General features: G+C 49.3%; 10 protein-coding genes across 10 annotated transcripts; 6 read left to right on the forward strand and 4 right to left on the reverse strand.

The window, feature by feature from the left end:
* Window positions 1-154: 154 nt before the first annotated feature.
* Bathy01g01500 (aspartate kinase) lies at window positions 155-1,885 on the reverse strand (the record flags this gene model as incomplete). Its single annotated transcript, XM_007515621.1, has 1 exon — window positions 155-1,885. The coding sequence occupies one exon, from the start codon at window positions 1,883-1,885 to the stop codon at window positions 155-157; it is 1,731 nt and encodes a 576-aa protein (XP_007515683.1).
* Window positions 1,886-2,439: 554 nt separating this feature from the next.
* Window positions 2,440-3,462, forward strand: Bathy01g01510 (unknown protein; the record flags this gene model as incomplete). Its single annotated transcript, XM_007515255.1, has 1 exon — window positions 2,440-3,462. The coding sequence occupies one exon, from the start codon at window positions 2,440-2,442 to the stop codon at window positions 3,460-3,462; it is 1,023 nt and encodes a 340-aa protein (XP_007515317.1).
* Window positions 3,463-3,534: 72 nt separating this feature from the next.
* Window positions 3,535-5,145, forward strand: Bathy01g01520 (unnamed protein product; the record flags this gene model as incomplete). Its single annotated transcript, XM_007515302.1, has 1 exon — window positions 3,535-5,145. One exon carries the CDS (start codon window positions 3,535-3,537, stop codon window positions 5,143-5,145), a length of 1,611 nt encoding a protein of 536 aa, XP_007515364.1.
* A 52-nt stretch (window positions 5,146-5,197) lies between these two features.
* On the reverse strand, window positions 5,198-6,598 carry Bathy01g01530 (unknown protein; the record flags this gene model as incomplete). The annotated part of the gene is made up of 1 exon (XM_007515166.1): window positions 5,198-6,598. One exon carries the CDS (start codon window positions 6,596-6,598, stop codon window positions 5,198-5,200), a length of 1,401 nt encoding a protein of 466 aa, XP_007515228.1.
* Window positions 6,599-6,895: 297 nt separating this feature from the next.
* Window positions 6,896-7,180, forward strand: Bathy01g01540 (small nuclear ribonucleoprotein LSM2; the record flags this gene model as incomplete). The annotated part of the gene is made up of 1 exon (XM_007515249.1): window positions 6,896-7,180. One exon carries the CDS (start codon window positions 6,896-6,898, stop codon window positions 7,178-7,180), a length of 285 nt encoding a protein of 94 aa, XP_007515311.1.
* Window positions 7,181-7,344: 164 nt separating this feature from the next.
* Bathy01g01550 (predicted protein) lies at window positions 7,345-8,703 on the reverse strand (the record flags this gene model as incomplete). The annotated part of the gene is made up of 1 exon (XM_007515195.1): window positions 7,345-8,703. The coding sequence occupies one exon, from the start codon at window positions 8,701-8,703 to the stop codon at window positions 7,345-7,347; it is 1,359 nt and encodes a 452-aa protein (XP_007515257.1).
* A 132-nt stretch (window positions 8,704-8,835) lies between these two features.
* Bathy01g01560 (predicted protein) lies at window positions 8,836-9,651 on the forward strand (the record flags this gene model as incomplete). The annotated part of the gene is made up of 1 exon (XM_007515418.1): window positions 8,836-9,651. One exon carries the CDS (start codon window positions 8,836-8,838, stop codon window positions 9,649-9,651), a length of 816 nt encoding a protein of 271 aa, XP_007515480.1.
* Window positions 9,652-9,921: 270 nt separating this feature from the next.
* Window positions 9,922-12,420, reverse strand: Bathy01g01570 (putative nucleic acid binding protein (ISS); the record flags this gene model as incomplete). The annotated part of the gene is made up of 1 exon (XM_007515428.1): window positions 9,922-12,420. One exon carries the CDS (start codon window positions 12,418-12,420, stop codon window positions 9,922-9,924), a length of 2,499 nt encoding a protein of 832 aa, XP_007515490.1.
* Window positions 12,421-12,778: 358 nt separating this feature from the next.
* On the forward strand, window positions 12,779-14,746 carry Bathy01g01580 (FAD dependent oxidoreductase; the record flags this gene model as incomplete). Its single annotated transcript, XM_007515232.1, has 1 exon — window positions 12,779-14,746. The coding sequence occupies one exon, from the start codon at window positions 12,779-12,781 to the stop codon at window positions 14,744-14,746; it is 1,968 nt and encodes a 655-aa protein (XP_007515294.1).
* A 213-nt stretch (window positions 14,747-14,959) lies between these two features.
* On the forward strand, window positions 14,960-16,307 carry Bathy01g01590 (RNA polymerase II second largest subunit (Partial); the record flags this gene model as incomplete). Its single annotated transcript, XM_022379227.1, has 2 exons — window positions 14,960-15,010; window positions 15,458-16,307. Coding segments are annotated over 2 exons (901 nt in total), but the record flags the coding sequence as incomplete, so codon positions are not given.

The following is a 16,307-nucleotide window of genomic DNA, read 5'->3' on the forward strand; positions in this document are numbered from 1 at the left end:
ACCCGAGTAGTTTTGTTTTAAAAAAAGAGCGCTGAGCGCGTCACACACACACACACATTTTCGTTTGATTCTTATATCTGCTGGACATTATACTACTGGACATTATTCTACTGGACATTATTATATACTGAAAAGCGTCTTTATTATTATTGTATTACATACCGGGCAGATGTTGATTCTTCCCGAACCCGACCCGACCGAAAAACTCTTCGTGAATAGCACTCGCCGCCTTTTGACCTTCGGCGTCGTCCACTAAGAGCGAAATGTTACACTTGGATGCGCCTTGCGAGACCATTTTCACGTGCACTTTCGCCTCTTTCAACGCCTTGAACGCGCGTTCCATAATCTCGTTGTTTCTCTCCAAGTTGCCGATTAAGGAGATTATGGAGTGACCATTCGATACCGCGACTCTGGCCGTACCAACGTCCTCCAACTCTCGCTGGACCTTCTCCAACTCTTCCTGCGCTAAATCTCTGCTCCAAATTTTCGCCGGGTCCAAAGTCAACGAGACGGAAACTTCCGACGTCGCGACGACATCCACTGAAATGCCGTTGTGTTGCAACACCGCGAACACTTCGGCGAGAAACCCATACTGACCGAGCATTCGCGTGGAAACGATATCCAACATTGTCACGTTTTTCTTGCGAACGATGGAAGTTAATAACCAATCGTCCATTCGTTCGCCTTCATCGCCGCTCTTCCCGTCGCTACTGTTATAATCGATGTGGCCAATCACCGTCCCGGGTGCTCGAATGTTGTACGAATTCTTCACTCGTACTCGTAAACTCCCGTTGTCCATCGCCGGCCTCATAGCTTGCGGATGTAAAACTTGCGCGCCAAAATACGCCAACTCTTGCGCCTCGTCGAAACTCAGAAACGGCATGGGAATCGTATTCTCAATCTCTCTCGGATCCGCACTTAAAACGCCGTCCACGTCTTTCCACACCTGCACTTCCTCTAGTGCCAACGCCGCGCCAATCACCGTCGCGGTCAAATCCGACCCACCTCTCCCTAACGTCGATATCGCTCCCGTGTTTTCACCTCTCCCCAAAAACCCAGTCACGACAGAAATTTGCGGATCTGCCCCATCCGGTAACGTCAAACTCTTCTTCATATTCGCATACGTTTCCGGCAACACTCTCCCGTTTTCGATGTCGTCGTCGCTGGTCACCATCCCAATCTCAAACGCGTCGTACTGTTTCGCGTTCACCCCTCTGGTCCTCAAATAACTCGCAAAAATCCGCGTGCTCATTCGCTCCCCGAACGACACTAACATCGCTCTCGTCCTCGGCGTCACCTCTTGCATCAAACACACGCCCATGCACACTTGCTCCAACTTCTTCAGAAGTTCGTTCACCTCTCGTCTGGTCTCTTTATCCACGTTCAAAACGTCCATAGTTTCCGCGTGTAACGTCTTCACGAACAGCAACGGTTTCATCAAGCTCACGTCTTCGGCGTTTTCACACTTCAGAGACTCTTCGCCGCACATGAGTAAATTGTTCGTCGATTTCCCCATCGCGCTTAAGACTAAAACTGGCATCTCCTCCGGAAACGACAGGACGATGTTGGCGACTTCTCTCATCCGTTCCGCGTCGGCCACGGAAGAGCCGCCGAATTTCATCACCACCGTGTGCTGTTTTTTGTTTTTCCCCGGCGTCTTATTGTTCGAGATGTCTTTGTCGTTCGCTAACACGCATTTCGTCGTCGTCGTCTCCGAAAACCGTCGTCTTCTCGCTCCCGAGAACGACGACCGCGAAGATGATGACGATGTCCTCGTCGCACAGAGACCTAATAATGCCTCATTTTTTCCCCCACTCGTACTAAAACGCCTCCTTCCAATAACGTCGCATCCATTAAAAGAAGACACAAAAACAGAAGAAGCCATCGTCGGCATCGTTTAAAATAATAAACGCGGTATTATCACAAAACGAGAGCAGTTTCCAAACCGTCGCTCGAGAGAGAGAGAGAGAGAGAGAGAGAGAGAGAGAGAGAGAGAGAGAGAGAGAGAGAGAGAGAGAGAGAGAGAGAGAGAGAGAGAGAGAAGAGAGAGAGCGTTTATTGTGATGTGTTCCCAAATTTTTCCCTTCGTCAGAGCTAAAACACAGGCAGGGTCTGTCTCATCTACAAAAAACACAGAGAGACGAAAAAAAATTCAAAAACACGCAAACAGAAATTTTTTGAAATTTTTTGTAAGCAAGTTTTCAACGCGTTTCCTGATTCACAAAAGTCGTTAGTACAAAGAGAGCATTCTCTCTCTCTCTCTCTCTCTCTCTCTTTTGCATCATCGCGAGAGAAGACGAAAGAGTTTTACAAAACAGATTTTTGATGACGACGAGTGGTGGTAGTAGTATTGCGAGAGGACGACTTTGAAGAAGACGGCGAAGGTGCTTTTTTACACGAGAGAGGCGAGAGGTAAAGCGGAAGAAGGAGGAAAAGAAAATGCAAAATCATTTGAGTCACACTTTTAGGGGAAATGACGAACGGTCTCCTGATGATGCGTTTACGAAAGCGAGGGAGGTGTTTACCACCGCGGCGACGAATGAGGAGGACCCGTCGTCGTCGTCGTTTTATCGCGACGAAGGGGCGTCCTCCTCTCGAATTAAATCTCTGGAAGCGATTTTACGCGCGTTGGGAGATCGAAACGCGCGCTTATCGGAGACAAATGCAGAGTTGAAAGAGGAATCAGGAAAGTATAAGCTGGACGCGGATCGGATCGCGGAACGATTCGCGATGGTTTCGGAGAGATTAACGGTTGCAGAGAGAGAAAGGGGAGATATTTTGGAACGCGCGAGCGCGTTGTCGGAAGCGTACGACGCGCAAACGTCCGAGTGTAAACGGATGGAGAGAGAAAACGAAGGTTTGCGACGCGACGAGGAAAGAGATAAAAAACGCGCGCGCGAGTTAGAAGGAGAGAAGAGAGAGTTGGAACAAGAGTTAAACGCGAGTAAATTGGATTTAGAGACGCTCAGGGAGAAGTACGCGAACGCGCGAGCGGATTTAACGGTCGTACACGCGGAATTAGACGCGTACAAATGGAAAATGGAAGCCGCGAACGCTAAAATAGAAACGTTGGTTCGCCGGCGCGACGCGTTCAACGGATTGGACGAGGATTACCGCGACGACGACGACGACGACGAAAGAAAACAACAACAACAACAACAACAACCACCGTTAATTCCAATCTCCCCGGCGCTCGTCAAAGGCACGCAAACGAAGAAATCGTCCTCTCGTCAGAAGACCGCTACTTCCACGAATACCGAAGTCGTCGACGACCAATCCTTCGTCCTCCAACACAACAACGCAAAACTTCTCCACGAAAACGCGCAGTTGAAACGAGCGCTCGTAAACGAAGAGAAGATGAAACTCAAAGCGTTGCAGTTGGCGAACGAAGCGAGACTCGCCGCCGCGGACGCGGAGAAAAGAAGCGCGCGACTCGAAGAGGAACTCCAGATGTACTTGTAACCCTAAACCCTAGACCTGATGTCTCTCACATTTCTCACAAAACGAAACGCCATAAAACAACGCGCACACATCATGTCCTCCTCCGCGCAACCTTTAGCGCGCCGACAGAGCCAGCGACTGTTGCTCTCGTCGGAGAAGAAGGCAAAGACAAAGAAGTATGACGCGAACACGACGAATGGCCGAAAACAAACACCTTCAAAACCAAAACGAGAGAAGTTGGATTTGACCGGCGACAGGTTAAACATCTGTTTACTCTTACTCCTGTACACCTTACAAGGCGTCCCGATGGGCTTATCCTCGACCGTGGCGTTTTCCTTGACGGAGAAAGGCGCCAGTTTTGGCGACCAAGGCGTGTTTTCCTTGGCGTCGTGGCCGTTTTCGTTGAAGATTTTGTGGGCGCCGATGATCGACGCGTTATACGTGAAACGAATCGGCCAAAGGAGAACGTGGTTGATTCCGTTGCAGCTCCTCGTCGGTGGAGCGTTGTTCGTGTTGAGCGGGAATTTGGAAGGAATGATAGAGAATGGCGCGAAATTCGGGGACGCGAAACCGTTGGCGATGACGTTTTTTAGCATTTACTTTTTACTCGCGTCGCAGGACGTCGCCGTCGACGGGTGGGCGATAACGATGTTGAAGAGGGAAAACGTCGGTTTAGCGAGCACGTGCAACGCGGTGGGCCAGACGTTTGGTTTTTTTGCGAGCTTTACCGGGTTTTTAGTGTTGAATGCTCGAGGGTATTGCGAGTTGAAAGGGTTCGTGATGTTCTGGTCGGCGATGTTCTTCCTGAGTTCGCTGGCGGTGTTTTTGAAGCGGGAAGATATGGGAAGGATGGAGGAAATCGTCGGAGTGAAGGAGACGTACAGGCAAGGAATAAAAGTGATGTCGCTACGAAACGTGCAATCGTTGGCGTTGATTTTGTTGACGAGACACGTGGCATTCTCCCCGGCGGAGAGTTTAACGCAATTGAAATTGTTAGAAAAGGGCGTGCCGAAGACGTTTTTGGCGAGCATGAACGCGGTGATTGCGCCGTTGAACATAATGATGCCGATGATATCAGCGAAATGGACGGCTGGAGCGAAACCGTTGCGAGTGGTGTTAAATACGTTCGTGTACAGAGGAATCGCGTGTGCGTTTGCGAGCGTGGTGGTTGTCGCGTGGACTAAAGTTCTAGCGAGCGACGGCGCGCAAGGGACCGCCCCCGTGAATTACGAAAAAGCGTCCTCGAACGTGTTCTTTTCCGGGTTGGTTTTAGCGTGGATGTGCGTCTCGAGCGCGTTATCGACGGTGCAGTTTGTTGGAGTCATGTCCTTCTTTTCCAAAGTTTCCGACGAGAGCATCGGTGGAACGTACATGACGCTTTTGAACACGTTATCTAACCTTGGATCGAAAATCGCAGAGACGTTTGTATTGTTTTTCGTCGATTTCGTTTCGGAGAAACGATGCGTCGGCGCGTCGTCGTCGTCGTCGTCGATCACCGCGTGTTCCACGAAACAAGAAAGAGATATGTGCGTGTCAGCGGGTGGGAAATGTCACTTGGACGACGGACATTACCACACGTTTGTCTTGTTATCTCCGGCGGTTGCGTTAGCGTGGGTGGTGTGGCAAAGGAAAAGAGTACAAAGACTTTCCGCCTCGCCTTTGGAGGAGTGGCGCTTATCCACCTCGAGTAGGAAAGATTACTAGTTTTTAGTGTAGAGTTGGTACACAGTAGTTTTTTATTCATGTATAAATAAAATTACAACGCTTTGCCTTTGATCGGTTTTACGACGGCTTCGACGTAGATGTCGGTATCGCCAGCCGAGCAGTAGTAACTGTACTCCAATCTAGATTTGTTTTCTTTCTCTTCCTCGAATAACTTTGCCAAGCGTCTCTCCTCGAACTGTCTGCGTTTCTTCGCGCTTTTCGGCGGCGAAAACTTTTTCTTGTTGTTGTTACCCGCGCCACTATTATTCCCGCTCGCGTTGTTCCTGTTGTTGTTCTTTTTCAATTTTCCGGGCGGCGAAGGCGTGCCTTTCATCATCGAACCGCCGAACATATCCGTCATTTTTCTATTGCTTTGTTGTTTCATTGGTTGTCGGATTTTCCGACTCTTCACGTCGCTTTTACTGGCTAATATGACCGCCGCGTTCGTTCCGTCGCCAAAGTCCACGTCTTTCTTCCAACCTGGCGCAAAGTTCAGCGGTGTACTATTATTGCTACTTTGACTATTCAACACCGCGTTTCGTTTGGCTTTTTCTTCTTCCTCTCGCAACCTTTGCTTCGCTTTCGTAATCGCCGCGAGCTCTTTTTGAGGTGGCAATTGAATAATACTACCCTCTTCTTCCTTTTGAGGCGGCGTGGCCGGCGGCTCGATGTCCGCGTCGCCCGCCAAAACCGGTGTCGAAGAAGAAGACGAAGAAGACGCTTCCTCCTCCTCCATCGAACTTCCTCTCAACCAACTCCTCTTATTCCGCACCTTCTTCCTACTCGTCACCACCACCATCGGCGCTTCCAAAATACTCTCTTCTTCAACTTCTTTCGTTACCTTCCTCCTTTCCTCCTCTCCTTCTTCTTCCCTATCCGTGTCGCTTTTCCCGCTCTGTAACATCAAACTCTCCTCGAACGCGCGTCTCGCGTCTGGATTCAAAATCGCCATTTCCTCTTCCTCCATCGCTCTCCGCATCAACACGTTCTCCATCACGTACGTCTCGATCGGTGGAAACTGCCTCGCGAGTTCTCGACCAATCGAAGAGAGAATTCGTTTCCCGCTCGCGAGTATCATCGGGCGCACGCGAGCGGTTTTCACGTCGATTTTTGCCATCGTCCACACGAATCTTCGTTTCAGCGCGCTTAAAAACGACGACCCTCTCAAACTCCTCTCCGAATAATACGAATCCGAAACTCTCTCGCACTCGTCGTCGTCGTCGTTCTCGGTCGAAGCGTTTTTCTCGCACGCCATATCCAGCGCGACGGAGACGTAATCGTTCGTCAATTTAGGCACTTTGCACGCTTCGTCCTCCACGTCCGGGGACACGACTATTGACAGTTCTATCACTTCATCATTCGATGACGACGATGAGAGTATCAAAGAGGAGGAGGACTTCTTCTCGTACTCCGGCGCCGAGGGAACGATAACTTCTCGCACGCGTGCCAACATGTACGGAGTTGTCTTCTTACCTTCTTCTTACGCGCGTGTGCGTGACCTCTGCGCGCACATGGAGTGAGACAAATGCTCAAATTCTTTCCCCCTTTTGCCCCTTTGCAGTGAGAATTTAATTGGCTGCTTTGTTTAAACCCTAAACACTTTTTTTTTTGCGTTCCTCAAACTCAAGGGAAAGAATTTTCCTCAAAATTCAGTCTGAAAAGGAAGAGGAATACCACGCGACTACACGAGCGCTTTTCTCTTGAGCCGTGCAAATATTGAACGCGGAGAAAGAGTGAGAGAGGACTGAGAATGTTATTCTACTCGTTCTTTAAAACGTTGGTGGGAAAACAAATCACGGTGGAGTTAAAAAACGACCTGGAAATCCGAGGGACGTTAGTCTCCGTCGATCAGTACTTGAACATTAAATTGGAATCCGTTTCGGTTTTAGACGAGGAGAAATATCCACACATGAAATCAGTGCGAGATTGCTTCGTCCGAGGAAGCGTGGTGAGGTACGTGCAACCACCGGAGGAAAGCGTGGACGTGGATATTTTACACGACGCGACGAGGAGGGAAGCAAGGTCGGCGGTGTAAAGTTTAAGAGAGAGAGAGAGAGATGAATGTTGAGTAGCAAGTGGTATATTATTGTTTAGAGAGCGCGTAACGCAAATATAAATTCGTCGTAGTATTCTATACACGCAGCACTAAAAATAGGATCATCACATTTACTATCGATGATGATTGTTCTTCTTAACTATTTAAGAAGCAGCTAAATACGGGAACGCGCAGGCTATTTTGATAATCTTATTCACGTCGCACGCGGGATAGTTTTGTAACGTGCGCATGGCGACGGCAAAGTCGCAATTCTCGTCCAACAACTCCTTTTGTACGTTACATACCATGGCGGAACACAAACGCAAGAGAGCGTCGCGTTTACCTCTAGGCCAGGCGACGAGAAAGTCGAACGTTCTTAAAACAGACGGGAAGTCAAACTCGCCGGCGAACATCAACACGCACCATCGAAACGCGTAAAATTGAGGTTTCACGTTCAACTCGTCGATCATTTTCGTGGCGACTGCTGGGCATCGATTCCTTAACAAATTGTCGTGCTCGGAAAGTAAATGATTGATTCCTTGGTCCGTTTTGTCGAGCTCTTTACAATACGCGTCTCTCAACTCTGAAATCAACTCGACGAACATCCAAAACGAATCCGATTTGGCGTCTTTCGCGACGCCGTTTTTATCCGGGTGGTTAAAGCAGACAAAATACAACGGAGCGAGCAATTCGTGCATGCCTTGGACGTAACGTAAACCCGGATTCAATTTCGCAAATACAAACAAAGCTTCCGTCATATCTTTTCGTTTCGGTGCGGCCTCGATTTCGTCGTTGAAAAAATGCAACGACGGATGCAATCGTTCCACGTCTCTCTCGATTTGCTCCAATATGTCCTTATCCTCCTCGTTTACTTGCTTCACTTTCAACTCTACCGCCACTCTCGTCGCTCTCGACTTTGTCGGCGACTTTATGTCCTCGTATTTATACGTCATTTCCACGCTCACGTCCGGCGTTCGCACGCAACTCGCCAATTCCTCCGCGAACGCCTCGTACGTCTCCCGCTTCTTCCTTCTCTCCTCTTCTCGTTCTCGACGCGCCTCGGGTACAACTCGAAGCAAATACGACCACACGTCGTACCTCACCGAGGAAGGTTGGTCCGGTACGAATCCATCCGCGACGATTTCTCTCAACTTCTCTCGCTTGACACACTCTCCTTGTAAGCAGTTTTCCAAGTTTTGCCTCCTCGCTCGCCATATTTCCGGGAGAGAAGAAGAGGAAGCGTTGGAAGTGGAGGAGGCACCAGCGTTGCTCTCGACTCGAATCACGTTCGGCAGAGGACACAAACGCTCCTCCTTCTTCTCCGTCCATCCTCTTCTCTGTTTCCTTTTCCTCTCCGCTTTTTCTTTCACCAGTTCCAGTTTTTCCCGGAGTGACGAAAGTTTCAGGAACCGCTCGAAGAAGTTGTTATTATTATTGGTGCTGCCGTTGGCGCGATCTCTCGACGACGCTTCTTTTTCTTCGCTTCTCGGAGGAGGAAAACGCCGCCGCGCTTCGTTCTCCATCGATGCTTTTGATTCGCAAATTCAAAGCGAGATGAAATGTGACAGTTGTGAGGAACGGAAAGAGATACGAAATGTATTCATATCTTCATTATATTACTTTAGTACGAGAAGAACACACGATAACACGTAATAATGCGCGCGGTTGCCACGACGACGAGTGCTGCGTCGTGCCGCGTCTGCGCGAAACCGTCGACGGCGAGGAAGAGCAAAAGCGAGAATACTCACGGGAGGAAGAAGAATGAATCATCGGCGATGAAACAGACGAGAAGGGAGGCTTTGACGATGATTTTGCTCTCTACTTCTTCTGCTTCTGCGCCTGTTTTTGCGGCGCAGGAGTTGGAGGAGACGGTCTCGGAAGTCGCGGAGACGATCGTGGTGACGCCGCCTTCTTCTTCTTTGTCGTCGTCGTCTCAATCGTCGTCGGAACCGTTCGGGAACAAAACCTTCATGGAAGGCATCAAAGACAAAGACTACGGGAAGTCGGAAGTTTTATACTCAGATTTTACGCGAACCCAGTCTGGTTTACAGTATAAAGACGTCAGACCAGGTTCGAAAGAAGGGAAAGAGTACACAGATGAGTCGAAAATAGCCGTGGTTGATTGGGACGGGTACACGTTGGGGTATTACGGGAGACCGTTTGAAGCGAGAAACGGCCCGAAAGGCGGCGCGTTCAACGAGGATAAAGATTTTTTCCGATTTCGAGCGGACGATTTAGACGTGTTGCCCGCGTTTCGAGAGGCGATCGTTGGAATGAAAGTCGGAGGGATACGAAGGATTATCGTGCCGCCGAATTCCGGTTTGGCGTATCCGGAGAATAAGAATTGGAAGAAGATGAAACCGAAACCGAATAATTTTTCGGGAGAAAGAGCGCTCGGCTTCGTCTTGGAAAATCAAGGGATGATCGATAAGACATTGTTGTTTGACATAGAGTTGATGGACGTGAGATAAATCATCTCTAAATCTCGCGTGTAAAGGAGATTTGTATGATGATAATGATGCTGTTGTTAATAGATTTGTACTGTTTTTAAAATAATATTGATTTGATGTTACACAATTCTCTACTTTGCGTTGACTTTTACTTGACTGCCTTTCTCTTTTGACTTGAAACAATTGTTTGTTTGATAATAATAATAATGATAGTGATATTCTTCTTCTTCTTCTTCTTCTTCTTTTTCTTCTTCTTTTTCTTCTTCTCCTTTTTTAATCGCATCTCTTTTCTTAATAATGCGGATGGCTTTCTGCGCCCAAGGCGAGCGCTTCGAGAGCGTCTTTTGCATTTTCAACCGCGTCTTCTGTTTTACCGAGCATGCAAATCGTCGCTTCTTCGGCGTTTGGATTCGGATCAACCGCGACGGAAATGTAGCAATCGGACATTCTCGCGACAACTCTCGTATTCGCAGAACCTTCGCCCAAGACGATGCCAAGAGATGTCTTTGGGATGGAAATTTTCGCCATCTCGGTGAACTCGTCCTGTTCGTCGTTGACGACTGGAACCGCTTGCGCATAATTGACGTTCCCGTTTGCATCTTCATCGAACGCGTATAAATCGTCCCCGGGGAGAAAATTGATGATATTCAGAGGGTCTGGGTTTGGCGCCGCGACATCGCCGTTGTCAGACCAGACGTTCAGTTTATTGTTAGTTGATGTGAAAAACTGCGCGTACCGGTTCGTCGTATCCTCCTTGTCTTCTTTGCTGTGCGCGAGCATTTGCGTTGGAATGACTGGCATAGTCGCCCCCGCCGGAGTGGTCGTTTGGACGATATCTGGTACCTCCAATCCATGTGAAAGGTTGGCGACGGGAAATCCGCCGCCAGAAAACATGGACGCCATAGCTGGATTTATCGCGCCGGAAACTGGAACGCCGGAAACTGGAACCTCGCCCGACAGGGTAGCCGCTGCGACTGGTACGAGCGGCACTCCAGCCGGACCAATGGCCACTGGATTGTATCTCATCGCTCGCGCTTGACCGAACGCCGCGACTGGCGCGTTTGCGTTTGTCGCCATTTCGTGCGCCGTAGGCGCAAAGGCGCCACCGAAGCCACTGCCTCCTCCCGTACTCTCGATGTTGGTCGACGGCATGCCAAAGCCGCCGAGAAAATCAGGCGCAAAGCTGAGCGCGTTCATTTGGTGCTGCATTTGCTGTTGATGCTGATGCATTTGTTGTTGCTGCTGATGATGAAGGTGCTGTTGCTGTTGCATCATCTGTGCGGCGGCGACTTGTTGCGCCTGCGCGGCGGCGGCAACTGGATCTTGAAACGCGCCATTCCCGATTGATCCAGTCGACGCCGCCGCCGCCGCGGCAGCGTGGTTGACCATCACGGGATTATACGGCGGTGAAACGATCGTTGTCGGTACCAACATGGGAGAGGGAACAACCATAGACATGAGCTGCGACTGTCCTGGGAACTGTTGATGCGGGAAACTGACATTCACGGCGGCTGCCATGTTCGGCGGCGTGTGTACTCTATTCGCGCCTCCCACAGTCCTCCCGTACTGATCCACGACCGCGGATATTTGTTGCGGCGATCTATTGCATACCGCCAAAGACACAAAGTACGGTAAAACCGACTTGTCGAAATGGAAATACGATAAAGTCTCGAACAACTCCGCGGCGACAATCTCAATATCCTCTCTCGCTCCAATCATCTCCAACACTCTATCTTCCGCGGTCGCGCACGGTGGAATCTGCCCGACGTCGTGTATTTTCACCTCGCACCTCGGCGCCTTTTCTCTCAACCGCTTAATGTTCGCCCCGCCTTTCCCGATGCACTGTCCGCACTGCCCAGTTGGTAACAACATCCTCATTACAAAGTGTCTCGCCGGCGGCGGTTGACCGTTATTCGCTTGCAGTTGATTGTGTTGCGCGTGACTCTCCTCGTCCATATCCAAACATTTCTTGACGATTTCTACCCCGACTTTCGCCGTTTTACTCCTAATCTTAAACCTGTCGTCGATGACTTCGTTGACTTTATTGCTATTCAAAATCTCCGTCGTCGTCTGAATCGTCGCTCCTCCTCCTCCTCCCGCTCCAACGTGAATCGTCTCTGCGTCCCCCATCTCTTCCTCCTCTCTCCCGTCGACGCCTTCCAACTTCGCCTCTCGCGCGCCGCAGTGCACCAAACACGTCCGCATCGCGCACTCTCTCGGCGCGTCGAGTAAATCGACTTTAATCCCTCGGTATCGCGATTCCAGTCTTCGAATCGAGTCTTCTTTCCTCTCGTCCTTGTTCGTCTTCTTTTTCAATTTCTTCGCGTCGTCGTCGTCTGAATCGCCCTCGCTGCCGCTGATGCTGCTCGTCGTCGTTCTCTTTCCTTCGTCTTCATCGTTAAAGCCTTCTTTGTCGTCTTCATCCTCCTCTTCCTCGGGGAACAATTTCGCCACCCATCTCGTTTCCAACAAAAGTCTCAGCGCGGTGTGCGCGTTTTCCGGCGGCCATCTCCTCACTCCTTGTTGCGCTGGCTGTTGTTGATGAACTCCTCCTCCTTTCATCAACATCCCCAAAGTCGTCGTCGTCGTCGTCGTCGTCGTCGCGGTGTTCGAGGACGTCGACGACCGACCCGGCGACGTGTTTTCGGAAGAAGACGAATCAGAGGAAGCATTGGAAGGTTTTTTAACAACCGATGATGATGATGATGCATTATTCACGTCGTCGTCCTCTTCTCTTCCTCCTCCTCCGCCGCCTCCTCCTCGGGGAGAGGGAAAGAATTGATATCTCATGATATATACAGAAACAGCGCGGTACAAAAAGAGAGAGAGAAAGCGTCCCTTCTCTGTTATGTACACTCTCTGTTCTTAATGATGTGTGCGTATAAATATAGGGAGAAGTAAGTCTCTTCTTGCGTTCGTTTTGCTGACTCGCCTCGAGAGCGGAGATTTTTTGGTCTTTTTTCGATCCTCTTTTTTCTCTGTTTTTTCTCTCTTTTGGTCTGGTTTTTTCTCTCCTCTGTTCTCTCACAAAACAACAACACAGAGACAACGAACGACGTGTGAAAAAAAACAAAAAATTCATCAGAGAACAAAAATCATCTCATCCTCTCGTTCCTTATTGCGCGCGAAGTTTAGAAGAGAAGAAGAAATGACTACGTTTCTTTCGCGCTCTGCTTTGAACAACGCTGCGAGTGGTGCTCCGACGATTTCTTCTTCTTCTTTTTCGTCGTCTTCGTCAAAAAAGCAGTCTTTGTCGTCTTTGGGGAGAAAGAGCAGAAGGAAGATTTTTGTATCTAAAAATGACGATGCGAAAGTGAACGACGACGACGACGACGAGGAGGAGATTTTATCGGAAACGACGAAACGCATCGCGGAGCAAATAGCCTCGCGGAGGACAACGGGAAACGAAAAAGCGTTCGGTGCGGGTGGACAAACGACCGTGGACAGTTTGAAAAGAGTCGATGGTATTTGGAAGCGGATAAAGAGCAGCGAAGGAAAAACGAGGCGTGTGAGAGAGTTTGTGAAAACGATTCGGACGACGGTTGAAGAAGTAGAAGAAGGAAAAAAATTTGACGTCGTCGTATGCGGCGGCACGCTCGGGATTCTTCTCGCCGCGACGTTGCAACAGAAAGAAAACAATTTGAAAGTTGGCGTCATCGAGCGCGGGAAACTGCAAGGTCGCGAGCAAGAGTGGAACGTGACGAGGAAAGAACTGTCCGTGCTGTGCGCGTTGAACGTGTTGACGGAGGAGGATTTGGACGAGGTGATATGCGGGGAGTTTAATCCGATTAAGTGCGGGTTTTACGATAGCACTGGAAAGAGGAGACAAGAAGAGAACGAAATCGTGACAGAGAACGTGTTGAATTGCGGGGTATCGCCGACGAGGTTGATCGAAAAGTGTCGCGAAAATTTCGAATTGAACGGAGGGGTTGTGTTTGAAGAGACTTCTTTGAACGGCGTGACGATTAACGAAGAAGAGAAGCACGAGTGCGCGCGGTTAGATATTGGTTCGGAAACGATAGAAGCAAGATTAGTCGTAGACGCCATGGGGTTTGGATCACCAATTACGTTACAGGCGAGAAATGGAGAGAAACCGGACGGCGTGTGCGTGGTTGTCGGGACGTGCGCGGAAGGTTTCGACGAGGCGAAGAACGTCTCGGCAGATTTGATTTATACGTGTACTGATATTTCCGAGGAAAGACAATATTTTTGGGAAGCGTTTCCAGCCGAGTTAGATAAGAAGAAGAAGAAGAACAGTCATAAAAACAACACGTCAAACGTTCGAACGACGTACATGTTTTCCTACTTGGACGCGAAGCCAGAGCGACCGTCCATCGCTCGTATTTTAGACGACTATTGGAACTTAATGCCCAAGTACCAAAACTTGAATTCACTGGATGATGTCGAGTTCAAGCGCATATTGTTTGGATATTTCCCGACATATAGGAATTCACCGTTGAAAGCACAGTTCGACCGCGTGTTACAAATCGGCGACGCTTCGGGAATGCAATCTCCGCTCAGCTTTGGCGGCTTGGCGTGCATGTTGCGCCACTTACCGCGCATATCGCTCGCGTTGACGGAAGCGTTGGAAGCTGATATCGTCGATAAGAAGGCACTGGGTACAATCAACGCGTACCAACCCGCCTTATCGGCAGCGTGGTTATTTCAAAGGTGCATGTCCGTTCAAGTCGGCAGCAGTTCGTCTCCTTTTTCGTCCTCGAAAACCTTCATCAACGATTTGATGCGCATCAATTTCGGCGTCATGCAAAATCTCGGCGACGATGTTTTGAAACCGTTTTTGCAAGACGTCATTCGCTTCAAGCCGTTGTCGAGAACGTTGTTATCCATGACGAAGAACAACATCGCGTTCGTTCCGTCTATTTTACTCCAAGCCGGCGTCGAACCTATCGCGGATTGGTTTCGACACTTTGTCGCTTTAGGCGTGTACGACTTCCTCGAACCCGTCGTCGAGCCCGGCATGACGTGGGCGAAGAATACAAACGCGCTTTCCCCGCGCTCGAAGTTTTTTTTGCGCAGGTACTTGGAAGCCATCGAATACGGCGCGGGAAATGATTCCGTCGATAAGGAAATTCAAAGAAGAAGTCGCTCGTCTTAGAGACAAAATAGAACTCGGAGAGAGAAAGAATTAAAATTTTGTAACAACACCGTTTGAAGAAAAAGCAGCTTTGAAAATTTCAACCTTTTTTACAAAGAACCTTTTCTCTTTGGGAAGAAGGAATTCAATTCCAATTTCGTCACCACAAATCCTTTTCTCTCTGTCTCTTTCGCGGGTTGGCGAGAAACGCAGACAAAAGAGGACGACGACAAAATGTCCGACGAAGGGATGGTGACGATGGACGAGGACGAGGAGATCGGTCAGGTACGTTTTGTCGAGTGTATACGTGTTCTCTGTTTTTCTCTCCCTTTTGATCGCAGAGATGGCGGAGAGATGATGATCATCACATCACATCGTCTTCCTTCGTCGTCGTCATCGCTGGTGGTTTCTACCGCGCGTTGTTGTTGTGCGAATTGCCAAATCACTCGAAACTCTTCTTTTGACCATGTGTGCGAGAAGAGAGAGAGAGAGTGAGACGTCTTCTCTCGCTCTCTCAAAGTCGAAAGAGAGGACGACGATCAATCCTACGAGCGAAGACGGCTCTCTCTCTCTGAATGTGTCTCTCTGCTTTTCTTTTTTGTTCTTCCTCTCTCTCTCTCTCTCTCTCTCTCTCTCTCGGGAGAGCGTGTTACGCGTTGGATCGCAACTTAACTGACCTCTTTCTTTCTTTCTTTCTTTCTTTCTTTCTTGCGTTCGTTATCATCAAAACAGGAGGACGCCTGGACGGTCATCTCGGCTTTTTTCGAGGAGAAAGGTTTAGTTCGACAGCAATTGGATTCGTTCAACGAATTCATTCAACACACGATGCAGGAAATCGTGGACGAGATGTCTACTTTTGAGTTAAGTCCGGAACATCAACACGTTCCCGGGGAAGAGATGGATGAAAGCGAGAAGAAGACGGTGTCGGTGTCGTTTGGGCAGATTTACTTATCGAAACCGATGGTGACGGAAGCGGACGGGATGACGTCGACGTTGTTTCCGAAAGAGGCGAGGTTGCGAAACTTGACGTATTCGGCGCCGTTGTACGTGGATATGCGGAAGAAAATCACCACCGTGACTCAAAATAGCGAAGAAGAAGGTGGAGGAGAGAAAATTAACGAAGAAATTGAAGACATTAATAAAGTGTTCATCGGAAAAGTGCCGATTATGTTGCGCTCGGAGTATTGCTCTTTACACGACCACACGGATAAGGAGTTGACCGAGTTAGGGGAGTGTCCGTACGATGAAGGTGGATATTTCATCATCAACGGTTCTGAGAAAGTATTAATCGCGCAAGAACGCATGGCAGCGAACTCTGTGTACGTGTTTATGAAGCGTCAACCGAGCAAGGTGTTGTATGTCTCGGAGTGTCGCTCGCAGCCGGAATCCGGTATTCGAGGCGCGTCGGCGTGTGTGGTGAAACAATTACACGGACAAGGGAAGAACTCTCCGGGTCCGTTACACGTGACGTTGCCGTATATTCGCTCGGATATCCCGATCTTTATCGCCTTCAGAGCGTTAGGCTTTGTGGCGGATAAGGATATTTTAGAGCACATCGTGTACGACTTTGGCGACAATGAAA

Source organism: Bathycoccus prasinos, assembly GCF_002220235.1.
Source record: "Bathycoccus prasinos genomic : Chromosome_1".
Classification (NCBI taxonomy): domain Eukaryota; kingdom Viridiplantae; phylum Chlorophyta; class Mamiellophyceae; order Mamiellales; family Bathycoccaceae; genus Bathycoccus; species Bathycoccus prasinos.